The following is a 27,828-nucleotide window of genomic DNA, read 5'->3' as shown; positions in this document are numbered from 1 at the left end:
AAAATGACAGCATTTTTATTCAAGTCACTCAAATTTGTTATCATACATGTCATCATTTTGGTAAAATATGCACACCTTTGTAGTATAGCTTTCACTTTGAAACAAATATATTTTAATTATATTTCAGTTGTATCTTACTATTTTCACAAAATAATTTCTCATTTCTTGAAACTCAGCCACATTGTCTCAATATTGGAACAGTTTTGTAATGAAAAGGAACACATAAATGTTACCAGATCCGACCTGATAAGATTGCCGTTACGACTTTTTGGGAAAAAGTGGAATGAAGCTCACACTAACAAATGGTGTCAGATTAAACAAATAAAGGAATATAGAAAAAATAAATATAGGAATACAAAAGTAAGATGTATATAATATAAATGTAGAAAAGAAAATCTACAAAGTACAGTGAATGCTAAAATGCAGAAATAGTCCAAATAAAAGTTCATAAATTTAAGATGTTATTTAAACATCTCATTTTCACTAACAAAATCTTTTAAAAATATTTATTAGTTTTTTCATACTTGAGTATTTTTCTGTTCTCTATTGATCAGCCATTTGACATAATAATGTATATAACTTATTCACATTCTACCTGCATTAAGGATGACACAAAATATGATACATGATATATTTCTAATTATTGTAAAACATTTATTTACCCCTTTGAAATAATTACTAAATTCTAACTGTCATTCAGACAGGATTTATTTCTGTAGGATAGGTGTGGTAATTTTAATTTTACATGTCCTGGGGCCTCATTTATAAAACATTGCGTAGGATCCATACTAAAGTTTGCGTACGCCGAAAATACGAAAAGGGCGTATGCCCCTCGCCCCTGATTTATAAAACTTTGCGTAAGCACAGCTGCATGCAATTTCTTGATAAATCACACACCAGCTGGAAGATTGCACAGGTGGATCCACCTCACATTCCGCCCACAACACACCCACATTTTACCATGAATGGTCAATGCAAAGTAACTCATGAATGTATCTGTATATAAATAAGCTGCTGATCCACGGCATTTCACGCAGCGCCGGCCGGCAGTCTTTTCACTGCTGTGCGTCAGGATGAATGAATCATGTGTGACCCAGGCCACCCTGCCACTAAATTTACTAAGATCATGTCCGATGTACAAATAATTTGCACACTGATTGAATGTGCATTTTTTCGGTTCACATAGAGAAATTCATCTTCACTCGGGAGTTGTGGTGTGAAGCATGTGTGCCTGCGTGCCTGTACAGGGCTGATTAACGGTTGGACGCTCATCCCATTCGGCCGCATATGGATAAATAAACAAAATTCTTTACTTTTTTTTTTGCCTTTTTACTGTGATAGTTGCAGTGAAGAGTGACAGGAAATGGGGAGAAGAGTAGGGGGAAGACTTGCATAAAAGTGCCGCGGGCAGGAACCGAACCCGAGCCACTGCGTCGGAGATCACCCCGACAAATGGATGAGCCATACAGGTGCCGGGTGATCAGTAAATCGCACCGGCCCCAGATACCGGCCCTTCGGTCAAACGACTGAATGAAATAACGTTCAATCCGCTCCTGTTAATATATGAACATAGTTCTGCAAATACAGTCGTCGGCCGAATGACGCACTATATGAACATCTACAACAATGAGGGTTTATGATTATCCGGCTCTACAAGTCTAATATGTGATAACAATAAAGGTTTGAGATCAATCTGGTTTCAATTCGCCACTTCACCCTCCGGCACTGCCGTTCCCTCTGTCTCCAAAATGTGCTTAAGCAAGCATCAAAGTTGGCGCACCGGTGCGCACATTCCCACGCCAAGTTTTTTTTAGAAATCACAACGAACACAGCGTACGCCACTTTCTACGCAAAGTTTGTGATTTACGCCCTGTTTTGTGCGTAAAGAAGCATCAAGAATCAAGGTTGGTGCGCACATTCTCACGCCAAGTTTGTTTTTATAAATCACAACCTTTGCGTAGAAAGTGGTTTTGTGCGTACGCAAGCTTTATAAATGAGGCCCCTGGACTGTAATTTATTCCAGTCTACAGCAAATGAGTCATTTTTTCAATCCCCCTACAAAAATAATTATAGCTGAAATGATTACTTGTTTTTCAGTGAATTTGCTTCGCTTCGTGTCAATTTTTGTTCAGAGCCATATCTTTGCATTTTAAAGTGAGTATCTATTTCTTTCCCCCCACATTTCTAGCCTGTTTTCGTTTACATTTTGTTGAAATCATGCATCGACAATACACAGTAGCTATTTGCGGTTTAGTTTTTGTAATACCCATGTAGGTACAGAAAACTCTCATTTGATTGATGGGCCACTAGATAAACTGAAAAACGTGACGATTCTCAGACATGCTCTAAAGCAGTTTTCTACTCATAATTTCTAAGCAGATTCATGGATGTTTATTTTCTCTCTGTTTTGGCGTTTCATGCTGTCCATGTCTAGTATAAACCAAACCCTGTAATTGCAGTGCACTGACCCAGCTGACTCCAGATTCCGATTCAATGAACCATCCACATAGCCTAGCCGCGCTAGACCCATGCTCTGAAGACGCAAGGGTCTAGGCAAGCTCGACAGGGAGGGAGGCGGGCTAAAAAGTTGTCTATCAAATCACTGCAGCAATTGGGTAGGTATACAACCAATCAGCGCAATGAGTAGGCTCCTAGAGCGCCGGAAATCAGAGGATGCGGGAGTTCGGTGAAGCCTTATTTATACAGTCAATGGGTGAAGCTCAAGTATGTTACAGACATGTTAACAGAAAGATTATTCAGAGTCGGTGCTAATGGAGCTCAACGACTGTTGTCGTTTTTGTTGTCGACCCTGGCAGAGAATTAAATTCGTTGCCGTGGGTTGTCTAGCACGGCTAGTCTAGTTGTTTCCGGTTGTTTCTGTCAGAATCGTCGCGCCTCTGTCGTCACTTAGTTTTGACTCTACACTTCATGGTGATTCGTCCGGCCAGTTTTAGGAGCATCCAACCTCGAGCCTTATGGAGGGTAACTAGACCCACCCTGGCAGAGAATTAAATTCGTTGCCGTGGGTTGTCTAGCGCGGCTAGGCTAGCATCCGCGGGTTGTGCTGAAACATGTCAGATCCAGAGACGCCTCACCCTGCAACCCACAGGACCTGAAGTATCTCTTACCAACACTTCGTACACTACAGGGCACTCAAGGAGGTCCTGTGGACATGCTTTCAAGAGTGAGATCTGATTTGGTGGCATGAGGGGAACCTACACAATATTAGACAGGTGAATTTAACATGACCTGTTTACACTATAAAGATATACAAACATTTCAAAAATTAAGTAAAATGCTTTGTTTTCTGGTTGCTTAATGAGAGCCAGTGACTGCCTCCTTCCTCTCCTAGCCCTTAAAGATGTAGATTATAAATGCATACCACATCTCTGTCCCTTCCTCATAGTTCATGAGAAGAATTACATTGTGTATCTTACAAAAACATCGTCCATTTTCAGTGATTTACGTTCTCCTTAACTGCTGAGCCAGTAATGTACTTAAGATAACCATCCTCTACTTCCACATCGTCGTCTCTGAATGTAGCAGTAGCACCCACAGGATTCGGCAGGTAGACGTTTTCCCATCTTCCCCTAGAGTCTGTCTGTGAATCCTGAGAGGCGCCACCAGCTGCAGCAGCAGCAGCCGCCACCGCCAGGCCCTGGTTGATGTAACTAGCCTCCTGGCTGGCCTCCAGGATCGGAAGTTCTGCCAGAAGCCCTTTCAGTGCTTCAGCCAGCTCGCCAAAGCCAGGCCTCCGGGGAGGCTCCCTATTCCAGCAGCTCTTCATAATTTCATAACTGTGTTTTGAGTGAGATGGAAGAAGAATAGAAGCAAAATGACACATGTATAAATAAATATTGTAGATATATAGCACTGGCTGCTAGAGTGACTTCTTGATACTGGTTAATGTGTCTATGAGTTGGTCACTGTTTAACTGAAGCAATATTCAACATTTTTTTTAGCTTGAAAAGTAGAACATTTCCAGTGTTTTACAAGAAAACAGAAAATATCACCAAAAAAATCTAAGCAAAAAGCATAATTTGGTGTAAAAGAAATATGTTTTTGGCTTTTCTAACCCTCGTTTTGTCCTTACCCAAAAATGTTGTTGCCTTGTCTGATAAAAGTCCAAAAATTCAGAAAAAATTTCCCCAAATTTATAAAAAATTGCAAAATCTTCAGGAAGAAAATTCCTGAAAAGTTTCACTCAGAAGTTCTATTTTTTTAAATAAAAAAATCCCCAAATTTGACAGCGAAATTCACTGGATTTTGGTTGATTTTTTTTCTCTGAATGTTCTTAAACATTTTTTAATTTGTTTTTTCCGACAAAAATTTTTCGAAAATTTCCTAAAAAAAAATTGAAAATGTGGATGTTTTCACTGTGAAAATATATATATTTTTCCCCACATTTTTAAAACGGGTCAATTTGACCCACAGGACGACAGGAGGGTTAAACCTTCACACTTTCTTTTTCTTTTAGAGTCCCGAGACCTGCAGTTTTGCATTTGGTGAACATTAATACAACTATGTAAAGAAACATGGAAAAGACATAGTTTTAATGTACCCGATATATTGATATTAGAATTAGAGGTATTGGTAAATTGTTAAAAAAAAAAAAAACGACAGGGACAAAAATGTTATCTTGTAGTCCGTAAGTTTTAGATGTTGAGAGTGAGGACACTTCCGAGAACTTGAAGACTATTTGTTTTGTTCACATTTACTGACTCACACTTAAATATCTGTATGGGGTCTTTAGGGCTCCAGTTAAAATGAGGCCTAGGTTAGGGTAATGGCTTGGGTTAGGTGTTTAGCTGGTTTGGATCATCCTGTTAGGCACGCCTGGTGAGAGGATTAATCATTTTAATGATAGTGCTAATTGCAGTGCAAATGTTCCACCAAAACTATTGTGCTCAACGCTGTTTTGCAACGGCACCACCATTGCATCACCTAAGTTGCTTGTAATTGGTTTGAAGAAATATGAATAAGCCATTTAATGGTTTTTAATATGATGACAACATGACTATGTGTTGTTCTGTAATTTCAATTATCTGACCCTTTAAAATGTCACAGCATCAGAATATGTCACCTCTACTGATCAATTTAAGGAGACGGTGTAGTGCATATTATTTGGTCTTACTGTAATTAGACATTTAACTGCTTAATGTTTCTGTCATCTGTTGGTTAGTTGGTGAACCTGTCTGAATTTATGGTCAGGTCTGTCGATTTATTATTAATTGATCGACAATATGCAAAAGAAAAATGTATAAAATCTAAATATTATAATCTAATTCACACTTTAACTTGTTTTTTGGCTCTAATCCAGGTTGTTTGTTTTGTGTCTACTCTCAGATGCACGTTGCTTTGGATAAAAGCGTCTGCTAAATGAAATTGTAGAAATTATAATTTTAGAAATGTTCTGAAACCCCCCCCCCAAAAAAAGTGAAATATCCACAAATAATCCCAGGAACTCACAGTTTGTGATCGCAGTCCTCGGGTGGTTTGAGCCTGTGTCCAGACTGCAGCAGGTCCAGCAGTTCGTGGTTGTGGACTCCAGGATAGGGCGTCCTGCCTCGGGACACAATCTCCCACATGGTTACTCCGAATGACCACTGAGGCAGGGACAAGTCAATACAGTTTTTCATCAGGCTACAAATGTACACATCTGACTGAAGAGAGGCTTTAATCCTGACCATGGCAAACTTACCACATCACTTTTGGTCGTGTAGATGGACTCAGACAGGCTCTCCATGGCCATCCACTTGATTGGCACACGGATAGCTACTTTCTGACGGTAGTAATTGCTGCTGTAGATTTTCTTGGACAGGCCAAAATCAGCCACACATACCCTAAGGTCATCACCTAGCCTGTGCATCAAAAAAAGGCATTTGCATCATCTGCAATGCTGTCAGATCAAATAACAAAACGTGAGTTCTGACACCGTTTCTTGTACACACGTGGACAAAATTGTTGGTACCCCTCAGTTAAAGAAGGAAAAACCCACAATTCTCACTGAAATCACTTGAAACTCACAAAAGTAACAATAAATAAAAATTTATTGAAAATTAAATAATCAAAAACAGCCATTACTTTTGAATTGTTGATTAACATAATTATTTAAAAAAACAAACTAATGAAACAGGCCTGGACAAAAATGATGGTACCTCTATAAAAGATTGAAAACTATTTGACCAGAGTGACATGATTAACTCAGGTGTGTCATTTAATTGACATCACAGGTGTTTCCAAACTCATAATCAGTCAGTCTGCCTATTTAAAGGGAGACAAGTAGTCACCCTGCTGTTTGGTGAAAAGGTGTGTACCACACTGAACATGGACAACAGAAAGCGAAGGAGAGAATTGTCCCAGGACATCCGGAAAAAAATTATAGACAAACATCTTAAAGGTAAAGGCTATAAGACCATCTCTAAACAGCTTGAAGTTCCTGTGACAACAGTGGCTCATATTATTCAGAAGTTCAAGACCCACGGGACAGTAGCCAACCTCCCTGGACGTGGCAGCAAGAGGAAAATTGATGACAAATTGAAGAGACGGATCGTTGGAATTGTATCCAAAGAGCCCAGAGCAACCTCCAAAGAAATTAAAGGTGAACTCCAAGGCCAAGGTACATCAGTGTCAGATCGCACCATTTGTCGTTGTTTGAGCCAAAGTGGACTTCATGGGAGACGACCAAGGAGGACACCACTGCTGAAAAAAACTCATAAAAAAGCGAGACAGGAATTTGCAAAAATGCATGTTGACAAGCCACAAAGCTTCTGGGAGAATGTCCTTTGGACAGATGAGACCAAACTGGAGCTTTTTGGTAAGGCACATCAACTCTATGTTCATAGACTCGAAAACCAAGCATACGAAGAAAAGAACACTGTCCCTACGGTGAAACATGGAGGAGGCTCAGTAATGTTTTGGGGCTGCTTTGCTGCATCTGGCACAGGGTGTCTTGAAAGTGTGCAAGGTACGATGAAATCTGAAGACTATCAAGGCATTCTGGAGAGAAATGTGCTGCCTAGTGTCAGAAAGCTTGGTCTCAGTCGCAGGTCATGGGTCTTCCAACAGGACAACCATCCAAAACACACAGCCAAAAACACTCAAGAATGGCTGAGAGAAAAGCGTTGGACTATTCTAAAGTGGCCTTCTATGAGCCCAGATCTGAATCCCATTGAACATATGTGGAAGGAGCTGAAACATGCCATTTGGAGAAGACACCCATCAAACCTGAGACAACTGGAGCTGTTCGCTCATGAGGAGTGGGCCAAAATACCTGTTGACAGCTGCAGAACGCTCATTGACAAATACAGAAATCGTTTAATTGCAGTGATTGCCTCAAAAGGTTGTGCAACAAAATATTAAGTTATGGGTACCATCATTTTTGTCCAGCCCTATTTCATTAGTTTGTTTTTTTAAATAATTATGTTAATCAACAATTCAAAAGTGATGGCTGATTTTGATTATTTAATTTTCAATAAATTTTTATTTATTGTTACTTTTGTGAGTTTCAAGTGATTTCAGTGAGAATTGTGGGTTTTTCCTTCTTTAACTGAGGGGTACCAACAATTTTGTCCACGTGTGTATTTTGCCCCAACACACACACATCATCTCCTCTGATGCCTTCAGCTTCCTTCCCAGATACAAACTACGGTGGAATACCAATAGTTGAGGGACAGAGGCACAGTCATACGTGAACAAGGAGTCCTTGATTTTAAGCCATCCTCCATCTCCCTCTGATAGACTCACATGCAGTTGCGTGCAGCCAAGTCTCTGTGCAGAAACCCCTGCTGACTCAAATAGTCCATCCCTGCTGCAATGTCGATCATGAAGCGCAGGAGACTCTGGTGGGGCACAAACTTGGAAAGAAAGCGGAGTATTATAACCCTAACAAACACCAGCATAAACAAAACAATGTACAGAGGACTAATTTGTTGGCAAAGTGCTGGAAGATTTATGACATTATAACACTGTTTCACTGAACTTGAACCATTTTGAGTTCCCACTGTATCTAGCTACGGTTGTGATGTTTCCACAGAGGTACAGGAATTCATATTGCTGTAAAAAAAAAAAAAAAGCTAACATTTAGTAAAAATAATACAAGAGCAAAGACAAAAAGAAATGCTGATTAGGGTTAATATTTGGATTTTTATCTCTGTAAAGGAGACCAACATTTTTATCAGTGTTTTTCCTGATGAAAGAAACAGAGGAGTTAAGGATTTCTTGGCTACTGGTTTTTAACATTTGGATTTGAACCAAGGACCAATTTACCACAGCTTAAGGCTGAAGATTATGTGGAAATATTTGGTTGTGCAATACCACCAATGGTCAGGAGATGCTGGTTTAAAAAAATCCCTGCCTCAACTGCCACTCAAACAGCACTAACAGCTTTCTATAACAAAAAGTAGGTTCATTTTTTTCAGCATTGTAATCTCATCGACTACTTCCAGGTGGACATTAAGCAGATAATTGCACTATTTAATTTAAAGACTTATTAAAGGGTTTGCTGTCTGTGATTTTTCTGTGGACATGCATTTCTGCTCAGTTTGTGGTTCAGGAGTTGCACTAATGACCCTCACAGGATGCTGGGACACAAGATATTTTTTAAGTTTCATGTTTGTACTCATATATGCTCAAATAGATTCTATGGTTTTCTTTATGAATACAGTCACTTTGCCCGCTGATGAAACCATTTTACATCCTAAACGTCATTCATTACATCTGTAAATCCATCTGCACCTACTTGTGTCATTTGCACATTCTCATTTGCACATTTCTGAATCACTTTCATATTTTCTGCTGCTTTTTTCTACATTATATTTTCTATATTTTTGCTTTATTTCATTTCAACTTCACTTTATACTCTATTATTCTGTGTTGTCTTATTTTTATCCCTTATTTGAATATCCATGCTGCTGTCAGAACTGAATTTCCCTCCTGGGATGAACAAAGTCAGTCTAAGTCCAAATCTGTAAGGTGAGTCCATGCGTGCATCTTCATAGGTAAGCATGTGACATAAGTGCTGTTTTTGTGCATGCATTTGCTGACTACATCTCACCATAGGGATATCACCATAGCGTGTGGCTATCAGGAAACGGCGCAAGTCTCCGTGCTTCATGTAGGGCAGGATGACGAGAGGAACAGGCAGAGGAGAGTCCTGCTCTCTCTGTAAAGTGACCCCTGCAAACAAACACACAACAGTCACAGAGGTATTTTGTTGCTGAATAGTGGGTTAAGGATTCAATATAACTTAAATAACGACAGTGAAGATTCAATAAAACTTAGAAGTAACAACATAAAGGTAATTATGTTTCTATATTTCTGTCAAAATGACAGCCTAATACTAAAATGTGTCACTCACTAATTTAATAATTTACTGATAGATCTACTTTCCTCAGTTTAACCTCTCAGACAATGTGTTCTGGGAATACTGCCAATATACTTGATTTTCTATTAAAGTAATTAAAGGAGCTCAGTGTAGTGTCAGTTACATTCCTTCAGCTCATGATTTCATTTAAAAAAACAACAAAAAAAACTCAAAGTCAGCTCATTTTATTGCTTCTGGAGCAGTCTCAAAATACAAAGTAGACATCTTAAATTCAGCTAACCAGAAATTAATAACTCTTGATTCAAGTTAAGTTTATGAATAAAGCTATGCGCATTTTATGACATTTCTGAATGTATCTCGCTGCCAGCTTAACTTTCTGCCCACTGTAAACTCAGAAATCATGACAAAATACAGACATGATCTTTTGACTTTCTCCCACTTTAGCCACTTCTCAGTCAAAAAAAAAGAGCTATTAGAAAATGAAAGGACAGACTTAAAACAATAGAACACTGATAGGTGAATAAGGTGGTACATCTTACCTAGTAGTCTGACGACATTTTCATGATCAAAGTTCTTCATGATCTCTGCCTCTCTTAGAAACTCATGCAAGTCTTCCTGACTGTGGATTCCAACTAGAAAGACAGACAAATGGTTAAAACATGAAATAGAAGAGAGGTGTTCTAATGAAAGATTAGAACTTCAATGCATACCTCTCATGGTCTTCACAGCCACTTTGATGTCCACACCACCCTCTGGAGTAAAGACACCTTCATACACTGAACCAAACTCTCCTGTGGTGCATGACAGAAGATTCAGTGTTATCACTGCTGTTACTTTAGAAATATTCTGCATCTTCACAGACTATTTCTTATACTACTGTTCCAAGGTTTAGGTTCACCCAGACACTTTCATGTCTTCCATGAAAACTCACATTTTTATTAATGTGCCAGCAGAATTGCACAAGGCTTTTCTAATCATCAATTAGCCTTTCAACACCGTTAGCTAACACAATGTAGCATTAGAACACAGGAGTGATGGTTGCTGGACATGTTCCTCTGTACCCCTATGTAAACATTCCATTAAAAATCAGCTGTTTCCATCTAGAACAGTCATTTACCACATTATCAATGTCTGGACTGGATTTCTGATTCATTTAATGTTATCTTCATTGAAAAAAAACTGCTTTTCTTTCATAAGCCTAAGCCACAGACCCACCCTGCCTTGTGCAACAGTCCATACTGTGCTGGTGGCATGATAGTGTATGGAATGTTGTCTTGAACACTTTGTCCTCTTTAATTCCAGTCAGTCGTGATCTGAATGTTGCGGCCTGTCTGAGTATTTTGGTTAATCTTGTGCATCCTTTTTATTTATCATGTGACCACAGTTTACCATCTTCTAATGGTTTTTTCAGCCAGATAATGTCCCATGCCACAAAACAAAAGTTATCTCAAAATGGTTTCATAAACATTACAGTGAATTCAGTGGCTCTCCCAGCCGTCAGATCTGAATCCAGCCGAATGCCTTTGGGGTGCGGTAGAACAGGAGATTGGAAGCAAAAATGCGCAGCTGACAAATCTGAAAAAAAATGTGATGAATCATGTCCACATGGAGTAGATTCTTAGAGAAAGATTTCCAATGTCTTGTTGAATCCACAGCAAAGAACTGAGGCAGTTCAGTGTCTACTTGGAATGGTATTCGAAATAAAGTTAAATATGTTTAATATTTTGCGGGTAGATGGCCTTAAAGACTTTCACAAGATTAGTAAGAAACACTGGGATATAAATAAATTCCAACATCCAAGTGTCCCAAGGGAGAGATGTAATTGTCACCCTGAGGAGTGTGGCTCTAAAGAAGATAACAAATGTTACTGTGGGTTGAATGGGTAACTCCTTACTGATGCACACTGGTTCAAAGGAAATGAACCACGAATCCCATTTACTTTCACTAACACTGCAGTTTTTTATTTTTGTTGATTTAGATTTTTTTCCCCCATTCTAATTTCCTCTCTTTTTAACTTTTATAGTAGCTTTAGTTTTTAGTGTGTTTTGTGTCACTGTTAAAAAAAAAATTAACATCTTAACAGAAAAAAGAACGAGCATCATAAATTTTTATGTACATTACCAGTCAAAAGTTTAGACACACTTTCTCATTCAGTGATTTTTATTTAATCATTTTATACATAATAGAATAATACTGAAGACATCAAAACTGAATACATATCAAATTATGTTGTCAACAAAAAATGTTAATATTCAATATGAATCTACTATATAGAAAATAATACAAATATATAAAAAGCATTGAATGGGAAGGTGTGTCCAAACTTCTGACTAGTAGCGTATTTTGGTGTCTTTGTCAAAACTTATCAGGAGGCAGAAAGCTGAAACTCATGACCTTAGATTCTACTCAGCATCAGCATCGTCATTCTGGATATTTCTTACATTATCTGCATCATCTGGAACAGTTAACATTCAGTAATGATTATACTCATGTTTGCAAATAACTGATGGTTATGGAAATGGTTAAGTTTCAGTAAAGATTGTAGATGCTGTTTAATTAGTTTTATGATTGAACTGGTAGACACAAACTGCAGAAAGGTTCCAAGGCATTCAGGGGTTCCATTGCTCCCAGGTTCACATCATCATTCATAATCATTTTTGATGTATGCAATCTGATTGATCATATTACTGTTCAAAAGTTTGGGGTCCCTATTTTTGAAAGATGTTCTGCCCTGCAGCAGAATATCATGTGCAGCAGTGCCTCCTGTGATTTTACTGTAGAAAGTGATGTAAAGGATCTTCGAGTACAGTTTTAGTGTTGATCAGGCCATGAAAGGATCCAGATGCTGCTGCTTCTCTTCCTGTATTTATTTCATTGTTGTGGACTTGGATAGGACTTGTCTGTAAGAACTTAAGTTGTTTGGCTTACTTTTTACTGTTGTGTGTTTGTATATTGGTTGTGTTCTGATTTCTGTTTGCCATTTGTGTTTGGTTATAGTTTTACATTGGAAATGAAGTGATCTTCAATAACAAGAAAAGCTAGGGTTTGGGTTTGAGAAATCACACATTAGCTAGCAGTCTACCAATGAAAGCAGAAAACTCATAGGGAGGACAGTATAAAAGAAAAGCATTATTTCAATAAAGATGAATCACAAATCCAGTCTAGACATTGTTAATGTGGTAAATGATTATTCTAGCTGGAAACTGCTGATTTTTAACGGAATATCTCCATAGGGGTAAAGAGGAACATTTCCAGCAACCATCACTCCTGTGTTCTGATGCTACATTGTGTTAGCTAATGATGTTGAAAGGCTCATTGATGATTAGAAAACCCTTGTGCAGTCATGTTAGCACATGAATACAAGTGTGAGTTTTCATGGAAAACATGAAATTGTCCAAGTGATCCCAAACACTTGAACATAATGTACATATGCCAAAATAGAAATATTCAGAAAGATTGATGCTTTAAAAAACATTGTAAGATACGAAATTTTGAAATGAAAAATGAACAAGCAATATTTCAGACTATTGTCAAGCTCTGTTAAAACATGTACATGTGTTGTGACAAACTCACAACAGACAGGTGTCTGTCATGTCACATGTAACTTAACAACCCATTGCTATTTTGCAAATTGTGGCTAAGGTGGATGAATCATTATTATGAAAATCCATGAACTGACCTTTGCCCAGTTCCTTGCCTAGAGTCAGCTGCTCTCTCTCTACAAGGACCTCCCTCAGACTGTCCAGCAGCCGGCCACCGAGCCCCTCCAACAACTGGGTCACACCCTCCACCACTGAAACACAAAAACCCAAGAATTCACATCAAATCTAATAAAAGGTAAGGCACCCACACACTGATATCTGTGCTCTCACAAAACAGGCATTATTGGCAACATGGCATGTCTTATTCAAATATCTATTTGCAGAAATAAATAATATTTTTTATTTTAAAAAAGGTATCTCTGTGTGCATCAGATACTGTTTAAATCAGTTTTGGTTTTTACATGTGTATAAAGATTTTATGTCTCAGCAGTAGTAAATAAGATTCACACACTGTTGTGTGTAAAAAAAAGTGAAACATGGGATGAAATGGTTATGAAGGAACAAAATAAAGAACAAAAAAATGGCAGTCCTTCCTATGAATGTATTCGTGTTTTAGAATCATAATATAATACCTTCAGGTGATCTGACTGTATCCTTATCTGTTTCTTTTTCATTTTTATTGTGATACTTTTCAGCTTGAATAAGAACGAACAGAAGCAGTGACGTTTTCAGAAGCCTTAATTTAATTAAATATTTGCAGTTTGTCCCAACAGTGGTGCCACAAAGGATAAAACAAAAAACAGATTCTGTTTGTGAAGGTCAGACATGACGAAATGGAAAATGACCAAGTACCAAGTACCTGCTGCTGCTCATGAACATTAGACTTACCGTCAGACTGCTGGGGAGGAGACTCCACTATCTGTGTGCGTCGGTATGAAATTTCACTATGCAGTGGTAAAAGCTCTATTTCGTTGTCTGACCTGTAGGAAAGTTGGGAACCATTATCAGTCACTTATCAGCAGTTTTCCTGACTCTTTACATTTGTTACTCCCCTCATCCTCTTGCTTTCAAGCATGTAACACACATCCTCTCAGGCTCTGTGAGATTATATTTCAAGTGCTTGTCTTCACAGGGCTTTGGTTGGATATACGTAGACCAATCAGAGACTTTTCCTGAAGCCATTTATTGGACCACTTAGGGTTCGGCTGCATTTATCCTTCCCTCATTTTATCCGGCTCTGCCTGTCTCCTCTGCTGAGAAGTTCCCCCATAGCATGATGCTGCCACTACCATGCATCACTGCAGGGACATGGTTAGCCAGATGATGAACTGTGAGAACTGCTCAAACACTGCTTGGTGTTCTGACATAATAGTTCCATTTTTGTCTTACCAGAAAATCTTTTTATTCATGCTGTCAGAATCTTGATAACAGCAATTGGCAAACTTCAAGAAGGCTGTCACTTGTCTTTTACGCAGAGTAGCTTCCATCTCGCTGCTCTACCATAAAGGCCTAATTGATGGAGTGCTGCTGAGATGTCATTCTCGCAGAGGACTTCTGAAAGTCTACTAAAATGACTGCTCATGTTCAAGGCCCTTGTAGCCTTGTGACTCAATTTGGCCGACTCTAGAAAGAGTCCTGGGTACAAACTTCTTTCATTTAATGATTAAGCCACTGTGTTCCTGAGAACATGCAAAGCTTTAGAAATAGTGCACATACCCTGATATTTGTCACCACAATTTTATTGTAGTTTTTTATTTTTGAGAGCTTTGCAGACTTTCTAAAAACTGAATGAATGGTTGTAGTGTTGTGAAAATGTCAGAGTTATCATTAAATTTGCTGCACAATAAGAAGCATAAAAATGAGAGGGGAAATTAACACTCTTGTGCAATTGTATGTTGCAGACTGAAAACTCAGACATCTCAAATGCAATACAAAAAAACTAAATGTTGTTTGTTTCTCCTTTTTTGGTGAATCACGAAGGCACCAAGTGTGTGCACTGGATACACTTACATCCTGACACTCAGGCAGATACAAACCCTATGCATTACACTAACTAGCTCAGAGGACTTATTGAATAAGAAAAGTTGAATCAGTTAGCAATTAAATTAAGCTACCAAGAAGCATGTAGTCCTACTGTGTATACATGAAAACATTATTTCATTGTTTCTGCCTCATAACATTGTCAAAGTCTTGATATTTATGCTGACAATGGCACATATAAGCAATATGTCTTTAAATAATGAAGCATGATTACTGTCTGTTCCAAAACCAGCTTAATGATAAGCTATTACAGACAGCCGGCCTAGTGTGAAGCAACACACTGTAGAGTTTTGTTTTTTTTCTGTCCTAGTCCATGGTAAATATAGTTTTTTTCTAACATGCTACTGGAGAATCCACTAAGAGCAGAGCTCCCCCTTGTGTACGCTGTCGGTAACTGCAATAATGGTAACAACAAAGTGTACTTTAAAAAAAAAACACTCAATAATTGTCCCAACAATACTGGAAACACAAGAACAAACCTGAAATCATTGACCTTATTGCAAAAAAATACTTACATGAATGAAAAATATGTAAATAACATTGAATTAATAGGGACAAAAAGAGAAAGTGGAAGATCTCTTACCTGAGTTTAGTGTAGCTTTTGCGCAGGACACACATCACAGTGGGGATTACAGCCATGAGCAGCAGGATGCTAAATAAAACACCAACTGTGAGCCACATGAAGAAGCGACTCTGGTGCTGAGGAGCTGCTGTCATGTCAAGAATTGGGAGGTTTAAGTCTGGGATGACAGTAATCACCACAGGAGGGAGTTTCCCTGTAAGAAACACAACTGTGGCTCAGACATAAAGTCATTTTAACTTTAAATGCATTTTGTTTTGGTGCCTAAAAATGTTCCCAAACCCATTAAGCTGCTCTAATTAACACTAAATACGAAGACTTTGTGAAATGTGATCCCTCAAAGTGACAAATCCAAAGATAATTTGCACCAAACTCTGCTGTTCCTTTTAGCTCTAATGAATTTTTACATCTTTTAGCTCCCACTTTGGTTCTTCTGTCCACAACTATAGCAGAGACACAAAGTGAAGCATTTAGCAGCTAAAGATTTCAATATATTTATCAGAAAATGTTAGAAATTAGACTAGAATTAAGTTTAATGAATGTTTATGTTGGTCGATGTCTCCATTGGAGGATCAGATCAAAACCTAGTAACAACCTGCTGACTACTGGAAATATAAAGTCACCTCCAGGACCTTGACAGAACACAAGAGTAAAGTGACAAATAATGATGAACAATGCACACAAGGTAGTGTCTACGGATACGGGTCCGTATCCGTAGCCCACAGGCTACGGGTACGGCACTTTCCATTTGCCAGACAGATACGGACCCGTACGCGAGTCTCGCGAGTCAAGAAGCTGCTAACCACTGCAAACTGTTGAAAGGTAAGCAAAGGTTAAGGTTAGGGTTAGTGTTAGGGTCAGGTTTAGGGTCCGTACCTGTTGTACCGATGCTACGGTCCGTACAGCTAGCGTCTACCGGGAGTCACGTGACCAGATCTCGCGTATCTGATTGGCAAATGGCAAGTGCCGTATCCGTAGTCCACAGGCTACGGGTACGGGTCCGTACCTCTAGCAACAACCTGCACACAAAGCTAACAGATCTAGGTGATAACCACCTTTATGATACCAGCTGTCTGGGACAAACCATGTCCTCTTCACTGATAGAAGACTAAATGGAAAAGAGCTAGACAGAGCTGTTTTGGTTTAGTGCTATAGGCCCACAGGCTACACAATATGTTGACATTACTGCTTACATACATCTGTGAATGGTAATAGCTGCAGTGGATAAATGCGGTGCCCCCTGGAGGATGGATATGTCGTTGGAGGCTTGCACTGACAATCTGTAGTCGCGCTGCGGGTTCAGTCCCATGATCTTGACTGATGTGTTGGTCAGTTCTGCTGAGTATGGCAGAAAAATCACATCACTTCCACACGCCTCCCACTGGCTGCCGGCGTCAGCTTCCTTCTCACACTTCACATGATACTTCACTTCCTGTCTGCCTCCCCTGTCATGAGGAGGGTCCCACGTCACCGTTAGCACAGAGTCATTATGATGGCGAGCTGTTAGATTCACAGGAGCAGAAGGTGGCTCTGTAAGAAGCAAAGTCATTATATTCATTCATTACTGTACTCAACAAAAACAAACAGAAGTTTTAAAAAATGACATTATATATCCCACTAGGAGTTGGGGGGCTTTAATGTTTAAGTTAGTGGATGAAATGCATTTTGTCGTTAGTTCCAGTAAACCCATTCCTTGTTCCTTACTGGTGCAGCCGAGGTCATGGGGGTCACTTGGCAAACGGCTGAAACCTTGTAGGCAGTCACACCTCTCTGATCCCTCCTTTTGGGTCCCTGTATTCCTTGGACACAGCTGGCATCCTGCACTCTCATTGGCTGCTTTGTAGTAACCCATCTTACAGGCTGGTGAAAAAAGAAACAGTGAGCCTCTTTTTGCCACCAACAATACTGGTAGTGTTTGTAGAAGCACTACTACTATTTACACGTCCAGGACAATTGCTGTGCATTATCATGGTCCCCAGTCCCTGTCTGATTTACCATCCTGCACTCTCATTGGCTGCCTTGTAGTAACCCATCAAAGCTTAAAGTTGCTTTTGTTAAGATATCTGTTTATCCAAGTTATGGCCCTCTCCTATAAAAAGGTCTGATATCTAAATGTAGTTTGAAGACTTTTGGCTTAAATATCACTTGTATGAGCATATTACTTTCCAGCCCCTAAACTTCTTGACTTTTTAATATTCACCTACAAATATCTTCAAAGTCAGTCAGTAACAGCTCAGCACCAATTGTAGCCATTAGCAATTATGTGGTGTGAGAAGGAACTGAATGCTATTTATTGAGCAATGCACAGGAAACATGTCCAAACTAAAATTAAAACAGTGAGGTCAGGCTGAGGATTGTGGGAAAGAGGATGTGAAAGTCCTGAGATGTAGTAACTGAAACAGGAAACAATACTTATTCAATATTGGTTTAAAAAGATTCGGATTTTGTTGCTAAGACAAGCAAGTTATTGTTTTGCTTGGTTTTGTCCTTGTTTCTGTTGTTGCAGCCTGTCTGTTCGTCTTTAGAAGGAGCTAACTAGAAATGAGATCCATTTCAAATGTGTCTGTATGCTGAAATAATGAAGACACATGAAAAAAGAGAAATAACTCATCTGATTTCCATACCTTCGCAGGTGTCATTCATGACTTGATGCCCGGTTTTACAAGTGCACCCACCCTGCAGTGGCATCCACACTCCATTCATGTTACACTCCCTTAAAGGAGGAGAAACCTCAACAGCTCCCTCCACGCAAGAACCAGACAGAGGCTCCGACCCAGCAGCCATACCCCCAAATGAGACCAGATCAGAAACAATGTCAGGGCACCTCCTGTAGTACAGTCTGATGGAGGTCAAAAACACACACGCTCCTGAAAAGGAGAAGGCGATCTGGAAGCCTCTGCGGCTGAGTGAGCAGACATTCAAGGCCAGGCTGCGATTTAGGAAGTTGGACATTTGATTGTGGTGGACTCCATCTGGGAGCAGCTTGGAGGTTTGGATGCTCAGGACTGGCTCGCTATTCCGAAATTTTGTGATCGGGGTGTCTGAATCAAAACAGTAAACTTGCACTGAGTTGAGCTGACCCGATGACTCCTCTTCTTGGGCAATTGAAATATCCATCAGTAGGTAATGGGCATCTTTACATTCCATCCACGGGCTTAAAATAGTTTGCTTTATTTTATTTTCACAAGCTTGGAGCACAGGTACAGTAGTCCCGTCTGTACCAACTGGTAGCTTAATTTCTTTCCACTGTAATGATGAAGAAAAAAAACAATAAGTGAATTCTTCAACCATCAACACAATACAAGATGATACGAGGCAACTTCTTTTCAGCTTCGACTACACCTCAGTCATTTTGTGTCCTTTGGCAAATCCATTCAAGAGATTGATTAAACCTGGAGTTACACATGATCATTCAAACTAGTCAATCAGTCAACAATTGCATATATCTTTTATCATATGGATTCGGTTCCCCATCAGTAGCATAGTGATCTTGAGTAAGAAACAGAATGGAGTGGTGTACAAATGAAATGGTCACCAAGAAAAGGGGGATTGTAAGAAACTCTGCACTACGATGCAACACAAGCTCAAAGCATGATGGATACACCCCTCTGCTGAACAGTTGGAGATGTGATCCTTTAATAAACTTCTGCAACTTCCATCATTTTGCATGTTCTCCCTGTGCATGCGTGGGTTTTCTCCGGGCACTCCCACAGTCCAAAAACATGCTGAGGTTAATTGGTTACTCTAAATTGCCTGTAGGTGTGAATGTGAGTTTGATTTTTTGTCTGTATGTGTAGCCCTGTGACAGGCTGGTGACCTGTCCAGGGTGTCCCCTGCCTTCGCCCGAGTCAGCTGGGATAGACTCCAGCACCCCCCGTGACCCTAGTGAGGATAAAGCGGTGTATAGAGAATGGGTGGATGGATGGAACTTCCATCATCTATACACCGCTTAATCCTCATTGGGGTCGCACCGGGGCTGGAGTCTATCCCAGCTGACTCGGGCGAAGGCAGGGGACACCCTGAACAGGTCGCCAGTCTGTCACAGGGCTACATATACAGACAGACAATCACACTCACATTCACACCTATGGGCAATTTAGAATTACCAATGAAACTCAGCATGTTTTTGGACTGTGGGAGGAAGTCGGAGTACCCGGAGAAAACCCACGCATGCACGGGGAGAACATGCAAACTCCATGCAGAAAGATCCCGGAAAGCCAGGAATCTCCTTGCTGCAGGGCAAAAGTGCTAACCACTGTGCAGCCCCACTTCTGCAACTTCTCTGAACATAGCTTTGGTGATTGTGGCCAAAAACTTCTATTTTAACTTCATTAGTTTACACAATCTGTTTCCAAAATGCTTCAGTCTTGTTTAGATGTTTATTTTCCAACTTCAGATGGTGAAGTTTTGGTAAAGATGACAGACAGGTTGCTGCTAATGAGTCTTCCAGGAATGTTAGATGATATTATTGCAGGTGTCTGCACCACCACCCCAGTCTGCTGAATCTTCCAGACAGTCTTTTGCTGTTAAACAGAGGTTTTGATTTGCCTTTCAAGCAGTTCTATTAGCAATTCTCTCAGAAAGGTTTCCTGGTGTTCCAGACCTTAGCTGGACCTCCACTGCTGTAAACTGTCATTGCATAACTCCATGAGAAACTGAAAACACCCAACTAAAAACACTGTACTATTTTCTTGTAGTTTTCTCATGCTTTGTATTCATTTTAGCTTTCAGACCGCCAGGCACCTGCTTAGAGAAGGCCTTGGCAGCTAATTTTTACAACATGATATAGGGACTGTGATCAAACTATGAACCTAACATGCTAATTATGGTTAAGATCTCGATAGAAATCATCTGACAGCTCAAATCTTTTAGAGTGCCCAAACCTTTGCTTGATGTTGCCTGAAATGGAGATTAGTTCATCTTCTACTCATGTAACTTATCACAGTAACAGAAATGACTGAATATTGTTGAACTGCTGCAGCTTTAGATTCTCAGCCAATTATCTTCTGGCTGTGACTGACCTGGTTCAAGACTAAAGTTGACCAGACATTTTCAGAAGAATTGAGGAAATAATGCAGGTAGTCATTTGGCAGTCATGTCTGCTCATATTTTTGTGGTTCTTATAGAAATAATACAGTTTTAAAAAATTTAAAAAATGATTGATTGATTGATTGATTGATTGACACCTTGTAATATAAAATTAGAGTTCTCCCAATTCTCATTCTGACATCAAATATAATCTCTTTTTTTTTTTTTACACAAAATATGACTTTTTGGGTAGCCTTCACATAAAAATAGTGAATCATGTACAGTGGATATAAAAACTCTACACACCCCTGTTCAAATGCCAAGGTTTTGGGATGCAAAAAAATGACACCAAAATAAATAATTTCACAACTTTTCCCACCTTTAATGTGACCTCTAACCTGTACAATGCAATTGAAAAACAAACTGAAACCTTTAAAGGGGAAAAATAAAAAATAAAAAACTTAACCTTCGTGTTGTCCTTACCAGAAAATGTTGTTGCCTTGTCTGAAAAAAGTCCAAAAAATCTGAAAAAAATTTCCCAAATGTATAAAAATTTGCAAAATCTTCAGGAAGAAAATTCCTGAAAAGTTTCCTTCAAAAGTTTTATTTTTTTAAATAAAAAGAAATCCCCAAATTTGACAGCAAAATTTGCTGGATTTTGGTTGATTTGTTTTCTGCATGTTCTTAAACATTTTTTTAATTTGTTTTTTTCCACCAAAAAAAATTGAAAAATTTCCTAAAAATGTTTTGAAAATGTGGAAGTTTTCACTGTGAAAATATATATTATTTTCCCACATTTTTAAAACTTTAAAAATGGGTCAATTTGACCTGCAGGACAACAGGAGGGTTAAAATAGCCTGGTTGCATAAATATGCACACCGTTAAACTAGTACTTTGTTGCAGCACCTTTGGCTTTTATTACAGCTGTCAGTCTTTTTGGGTAGGAGTCTATCAGCGTGGCACATCTTGATGTGGCAATATTTGCCCACTCTTCTTTGCAAAAGCACTCCAAATCTGACAGACTGCGAGGGCATCTCCTGTGCACAGCCCTCTTCAGATCACCCCACAGATGTTTGATCGGATTCAGATCTGGAGTCTGGCTGGGCTATTCCAAAACCTCAGTCTTATTCTGGTGAAGCCCTTCTTTGTTGATTTGGATGTGTGCTTTGGGTTGTTGCCGTGCTGAAAGATGAAGCCTGAACGTTTTGTGCCAACACTGACTAGTATTTGGAGCTGTTCATCATTCCCTCTACCATGACTAAGACCCCAGTTCCAGCTGAAGAAAAACAGCCCCAGAGCATGATGCTGCCACCACCATGCTTCACTGTAGCTATAGTGTTGTTTTATTGATGAGCAGTGTTGTTTTTGCCCCAAATATACCTTTTGGAATCACGGCCATAAAGTTCAACCTTGGTTTCATCGGACCATAACACATTTTCCCGACACGCGTTTGGGAGATTTCAAATGTGTTTTTGTGAAATGGATGCTTTTCTTCGTAAGATAAGGTTTCCATCTTGCCACCCTATCCCATAGCGCAGACATATGAAGAAGACAGGAGATTGTTGTCACATATACAACACAACCAGTACTTGCCAGAAATTCCTGCAGCTCCTTAATGTTGCTGTCGGCCTCTTGGCAGCCTCCCTGACCAGTTTTCTTCTCGTCTCATTATCAATTTTGGACAGATATCCTGTTCTTGGTAATGTCACTGTTGTGCCGTATTTTCTCCACTTGATGATGACTGTCTTCACTGTGTTCCATGGCATACTTATTTCCTTGGAAATTATTTTGTACCCTTCACCTGACTGATACCTTTGAACAATGAGATCCCTCTGATGCTTTGGAAGCTCACTGCGGACCATGGCTTGTGCTGAAGATGTGGCGAGAAAAATGTCAGGAAAATCCTACTAGAACAGCTGAACTTTATTTGGGGTTAATCAGAGGCACTTTAAATGTTGACAGGTGTGTGCTGACACCAATTTTACATTAGTGTGAATGTTATTGGTTAAATCTGAACACAGTCACATCCCCAGTTATAAGAGGGTGTGTACTTATGTAACCTCATTATCTCAGTCGTTTATTTTTACTTCACCTCCCTGAAAGGTTTCAGTTTGTTTTTCAATTGCGTTGGTCACATTAAAGGTGGAAAAAGTTGTGAAATTATTTTTCTTTGTGTCATGTTTTTCTATCACAAAAACCTGGGACTTGAACAGGGGTGTGTAGACTTTTTATATCCACTGTACCTCATCATGCTATAATTTCAATAATAATTAGTAAATAAAATAACACATGGTCATACAGTTAAGACTAATAGTTATGTCAAACTGTAACAATAAACTTGTGCTATCAGAAGTTTATTCATTTATTTATTTGTGGTGTGCTGGAGGATTTGTATGCTTTGCTGAACCACTACAAACAGTATTACCACAACAGGTATGATCTTTGTCATCATTAAGTAAATAAAATACATAGAATTATGGATAATGATACAAAATACATAATAAACGCACATTTACTACAGAGAATTAATTTCTGTCCAAACAGTAAATCTAGCATTTTGCCGGTCAGCAGTTATTTAAGGTGTTCGTTTTTTACATGAAGCAAGCCTTATTATGAAATAAAAATGTTTCACTTAGCTATCGCACTTACTTTCCTGGGGGGTTCAGAGGTCCATCCCAGTTTGGTCTGTATGTCAGAATGAAAAATCTCTTCTAAAAAATGGAAAGAAAGTCAACACAGTTACTCGCTTTTTTTTTTTTTTGTATCACATGTTTCTGTTGGACTGACACACCAGCACACATAGAAAACACATACACTTTAAAATCAAGGCAGCAATGATTCAGAATGAGGTCAGTTGGGTCAGGACAAAAAATTGTCCAAAAAATGCTTGATACCATCTTGATCAGGGCGTTGTCAGTTCATTTCCTCTTTCCTCTTTTCAAAGCTGTTTGGTTCAATTTCAATGGAATGCACTGACTTTACAAACGATCCTGTGAAAAAGTAAGGCTGGAAAAGTTCCTTTGTTAACATCTTGAGTATTAGAAGTATTAATTTTTGACATACATGGTTTTGAAAAGTTGATTTTAATGTTGTATGTCAAGTCTCTTTTTTTATGGTCACTCGGTATATGCTGACTGAGCACTTTATACACTCATGCAATTTAATGCAACACCTCTGCCATAAATTCCACAAAGTTTATAGAAGCTGAGTTTTTGTCTTTGTCTTCAAACATAGAAAAATGCCTAAAAGCACAAACATGGACTGTAGATGACTGGAAGAAGGTACTCTGGACAGATGAGTCCAAGTTTAAATTCTTTGGTCAGCATTGTTGTGTTTATGTCCACAGAAAAGCTGGAGAGCATTTTGATGCTAGATGCACTGACCCACAGTGAGAAACATGGAAGAGATTCCATTTTATGGGGTTCCATTTATGGAAACGGCATGGGCAAATTAGTTCAAATGGATGGTATCTAGCACAGCATCTTGGTGCATCATGGAGTCCCTTCTTGATTGAGTCATTGTCAAGAAGACAATGACCCCAAGCATACTTTAAAGCTGTGCAGAGACTACTGGACCAAGAAAAAGGAATCTGGAGTTCTGGAACTGATGGACTGGCCAAGTCAAAGTCCAGACTTGAATCCTATTGAACATATCTGGGATTTATTGAAATCAAAAATAGATTGCACAAAAGTGTCATCAAAAGCAACTCTCTGAAACAGCTATAAACTGTTTGGAGCTCATCAACAAAAGAGATTGTGGAAAAGTGCAGATAAACAATGGCAGCAAGAATGCAAGCTGTTATCAGGGCCAAAGGAGGCCAAACAAAATATTAAGATTTTTGGTTAATACATAGTGCTTAATAAGTTTTTAGTCAACTTGTCATAAAAATGAGAAAACATAAATATCTTAGAAATCTGTCAAAAACTTGTTTCAAACTAAAAATTGTAAAAGAAAAAAACAGCTAACAGAAAATAAAAACTATGTAAATAATCATCTTGTTTACATTTTAAAAGCTTTCAATTTAACAGGTTTTTACAAAATAACCTAAAAATGTTTTAAGCCACCAATAGAGTTTAGTGCCTGATTTTTACATACATAGGCTATATTACCACCAAATAATTCAGAATGAGACAATTAGCCCTCCGAACATTCTGTGACAGAAGACCTTTAGTTTTGGTCATCAAGACTATCGCTCTATCATACACATTATATATAGTGTATATAGTGCAGAGATTGTTTGACTCAGACAATGGAGCCTAGAATACAAACATTACTAACTACTGGAGAATTCACTGACTCTTTTAGAAACTAGACTTCATTAAGTATTTTCTATTCACTCTGTTGCTCTGACGTCTACTGAATTACAATGACAGTGAGTGTGTTTATCCTTTCATGAACTCTTCCTGATGACTCTTGTCCCCCAGTTTGCGCTGGAATAACAACAATCCTGAAAGCAAAACACCTGAGCACTCACCCTCCTCTCCTTGAAGCTGTACGTCACAACTAGCATTCCACATCAACATCCACAATATGACGAAAGTGGACCTGACAGACCGCAAGCTACTGTTCCAGACAGCCATGGTTGCGGTTCCTACAACTCCAGCTCATAACAGTGACCTGTGGGGTCGCTCAGTTCTGATATCCAGCCTGTCAGTTGGTTCCTCTAAATGACATCAGTTAGAGGTTGTTTACATCCACTTCTGATTTGGCTGTGAGGAATTTGTGTTGAAATGAGTCCTCCTCCTCTGGAAAAAACACCCACACTCGTCAGACTCATTAAGTTCCGGTCTCTGCCACCGCTGTTATTGCTCTTTCCAAGAAAACAATAGAACCCCGACCACTGCCAAAATTAAACTGAAAGCAAAAGAAGTAATACACTGACCCTAATAAACGCAGGAAAACTCCAAGAAATTATAGTTCTTGTTGTATCCACACACTGAAAAGCTAACATGAATTTATTATGTTTGCCTATACTGTATGGTGAGTTCTGAGTTGATGATGGTGATGTTTGAGAGAAGACTATTACATAGCGAAGAGAGCAGAAAAATGGTACTTGTCCTTTCTGAGGTTAACCAGTCATCATCAAGACCCTCACAGCAGCATTTCTTGAACCCTCAGAAGTATCTGTCTTTGAGTAGATACTTATTCTCCCCTAAAAACAGCGCTAAAAGACACATTTTTAAATACAGTATTTGGCCCCCTACCACTAACTATTATGTTGAAGGTTTCAGAGTTCACAAGTTGAAAGCTATCCATGCCAGGACTAAAAGTTCTTAAATTCTTCTACCTTATGAATCACTTCATTTCAGTATTAGCCAAGACTTTCTTGCATCCTCTTTCTGCGATTGCTTATTTTTAGAAGTGCTGAAATCATCGAATTTTGGAAAAAATTTCCGTTTATCAAGGGGTATTATTAAATGTTGAAATGTTGACTCATGTTTTTTTCCTTCAGGCTTAATCAGAAGCATTAGTTTTAATCCAAACACTTGTAATCTGCTTATTAAGAAGACCCCTGGTTCATGTCCCACCTTCCTGGGATCTTTCTGCATGGAGTTCGCATGTTCTCCATGTGCATGCTTGGGTTTTTTCCAGGTACTCTGGCTTCCTCCCACAGTCCAATAACATGCTGTGGTTAAATTTTCTGAAGGTGTGTCTCAGCTGCGTCAGTGAAATCTGGGTTCCAATGGCTGGATGGAGAATGCATCCACAGATGCACCGCGCTCTACAGCTCAATCAGTAAAGCGAACTCTGGGTTAAAACACCCACAAATGAAGCGAAAGCTCACATGCCAGTGTTGCAAACTTGACCTAAAGCTGAGTGTGACATAATTACGTCCCCAACAAGTATCCACAGGTGTCAGTTAGGCATAGCTTTCCCCCTGCAGTCAGACTGTGCAAGTCCCATCACTCAGCTTTCTGTGCTGTCACTCTCCACACTTGTACTGGTGTGGACAACATGTGCTGGTGTCTCAACACATGTTGTCCACTTCTGTTGTAATGTGCAATTTGCTACTGTTTGACTTAGAATTTTCCTGCATGCTAATTTACAGTAAACTGTAACTCCTCCCTGTCTCTTTCAGATCACTTCACAACTCTTTTGAACACAAATAACCTTAAATCCAGAACAAACTCACCCTACGGATCATGTGCACTAACTCTGTTTACATATTTATATTTTTGAGGATTTAAATTTTTTTTTAATTTCATTTGTATATAGTGTGTCATTTTCTATTTTTATCTATAGCTGGGAGTCACCAATCGTAATTTCGTTGTGTGGAAACACAATGACAATAAAGACTCTTGATTCTTGAAATGGTAAAATGTGTCCTTTAATTGCTCCTTGTAATTAATTAAGTACTCAGTCATAAATTAGTTTACTTTTGGTTTAAAACCGATGTTACATCGTTATTGACCCTTTAAGCACCTGCATCTGAAGCCAAGAATGTCATTGATTGTCTGTAGATTGCCTGTTCAGGCCTTGTTAGAGCTGATTGGATGGTTCTGTCTGTTGTGAAAGCACATTTGTCTTGTGAATCACAACAAATATCTACTCCTCATACAGTGATCTGATGCAACAACACATACTCTTTTGTCATTCTGTAATTCCCGAACTTGCTGCAGTCAAGATAGCTTGACTTTACAGGAAAACATCCAAGCATATTGGAATAGGTGTACACGAAACTGCTACCAAATCTACATAAGTGTGTCAGAGGGCGGACTTGGAGAATGCTGTTAACCAGAGAAAGTATTCTCTCTGGCTGTGTTGATGACAGGAAGACATTGAAAGAGAGAGTTTCCTGTAGTAGCAATGGTTTTAAAGTGGTCGTCTGTTACATCTATCCACTTTGCTCCACGTTCACCGCAGTCAGATTCCTCTGAAATCTTTGGTGCTCTTTTGTTTTTGACAGTGACTCATCAGTGAGAACATTTCAGTCTGCTGTTTACTGAAGACCAATCCCGTCTTAACTTTCCTAGCTCTGTGTTACTCGGTTCTGGTTCGATCCCCTGCCTTTTCAACTTAGATTCTTGTGGTTAAGTCTGTGTAGTATTTGTAGTTTGCATTTCAGTCCAGTGTCCCTTCTGGGGTTCCGTAGCTTTCCCTGTCTGAGTACTCTTGCTCTTGTAGTTCCCTATCATTCCTGCAGACGTCGCCATTGCACAATGTCTATCTGTCATCCTCTTTAATCCTGTGATTTACCTGATTGTACAAAAAAAAACAAACCCAAAAACATGAAACTTCTATTCTGCCTGCTGTGTCTTTATTGTCTGTGCCTGGGCTTATTGTACAGCGGTGGAAAAAAGTTTTCGGACACC

General features: G+C 39.1%; 1 protein-coding gene across 1 annotated transcript; it reads right to left on the bottom strand.

Moving 5' to 3' along the window:
• LOC110962295 (tyrosine-protein kinase receptor TYRO3-like) lies at positions 1 to 27,648 on the bottom strand. The gene is made up of 15 exons (XM_022210222.2): positions 24,990 to 27,648; positions 23,165 to 23,226; positions 18,112 to 18,733; positions 17,192 to 17,347; positions 16,685 to 17,017; positions 15,491 to 15,683; positions 13,756 to 13,847; positions 13,005 to 13,118; positions 10,036 to 10,116; positions 9,865 to 9,957; positions 9,056 to 9,177; positions 7,747 to 7,856; positions 5,702 to 5,861; positions 5,470 to 5,606; positions 1 to 3,797 (listed from the first exon to the last, which is right to left on the bottom strand). Exons 1-15 carry the CDS (start codon positions 25,093 to 25,095, stop codon positions 3,455 to 3,457), a joined length of 2,724 nt encoding a protein of 907 aa, XP_022065914.2. The 5' UTR covers positions 25,096 to 27,648; the 3' UTR covers positions 1 to 3,454.
• Positions 27,649 to 27,828: the final 180 nt, after the last annotated feature.

Source organism: Acanthochromis polyacanthus, chromosome 23 (genome assembly GCF_021347895.1).
Source record: "Acanthochromis polyacanthus isolate Apoly-LR-REF ecotype Palm Island chromosome 23, KAUST_Apoly_ChrSc, whole genome shotgun sequence".
Classification (NCBI taxonomy): Eukaryota; Metazoa; Chordata; class Actinopteri; family Pomacentridae; genus Acanthochromis; species Acanthochromis polyacanthus.
The sequence above is the reverse complement of the archived record's forward strand: the minus strand, read 5'-3'. Positions and strand labels throughout refer to the sequence as shown.

Coding starts and splice junctions, on each gene's coding strand:
- LOC110962295 (XM_022210222.2), bottom strand. CDS start 25,095: ATGGCTGTCTGGAACAGTAGCTTGCGGTCTGTCAGGTCCACTTTCGTC. Junction 23,227..24,989: donor ACAGCTTCAAGGAGAGGAGG/GTGAGTGCTCAG, acceptor TCCATTTTTTAG/AAGAGATTTTTCATTCTGAC. Junction 7,857..9,055: donor GCTATGGTGATATCCCTATG/GTGAGATGTAGT, acceptor TTTCTTTCCAAG/TTTGTGCCCCACCAGAGTCT.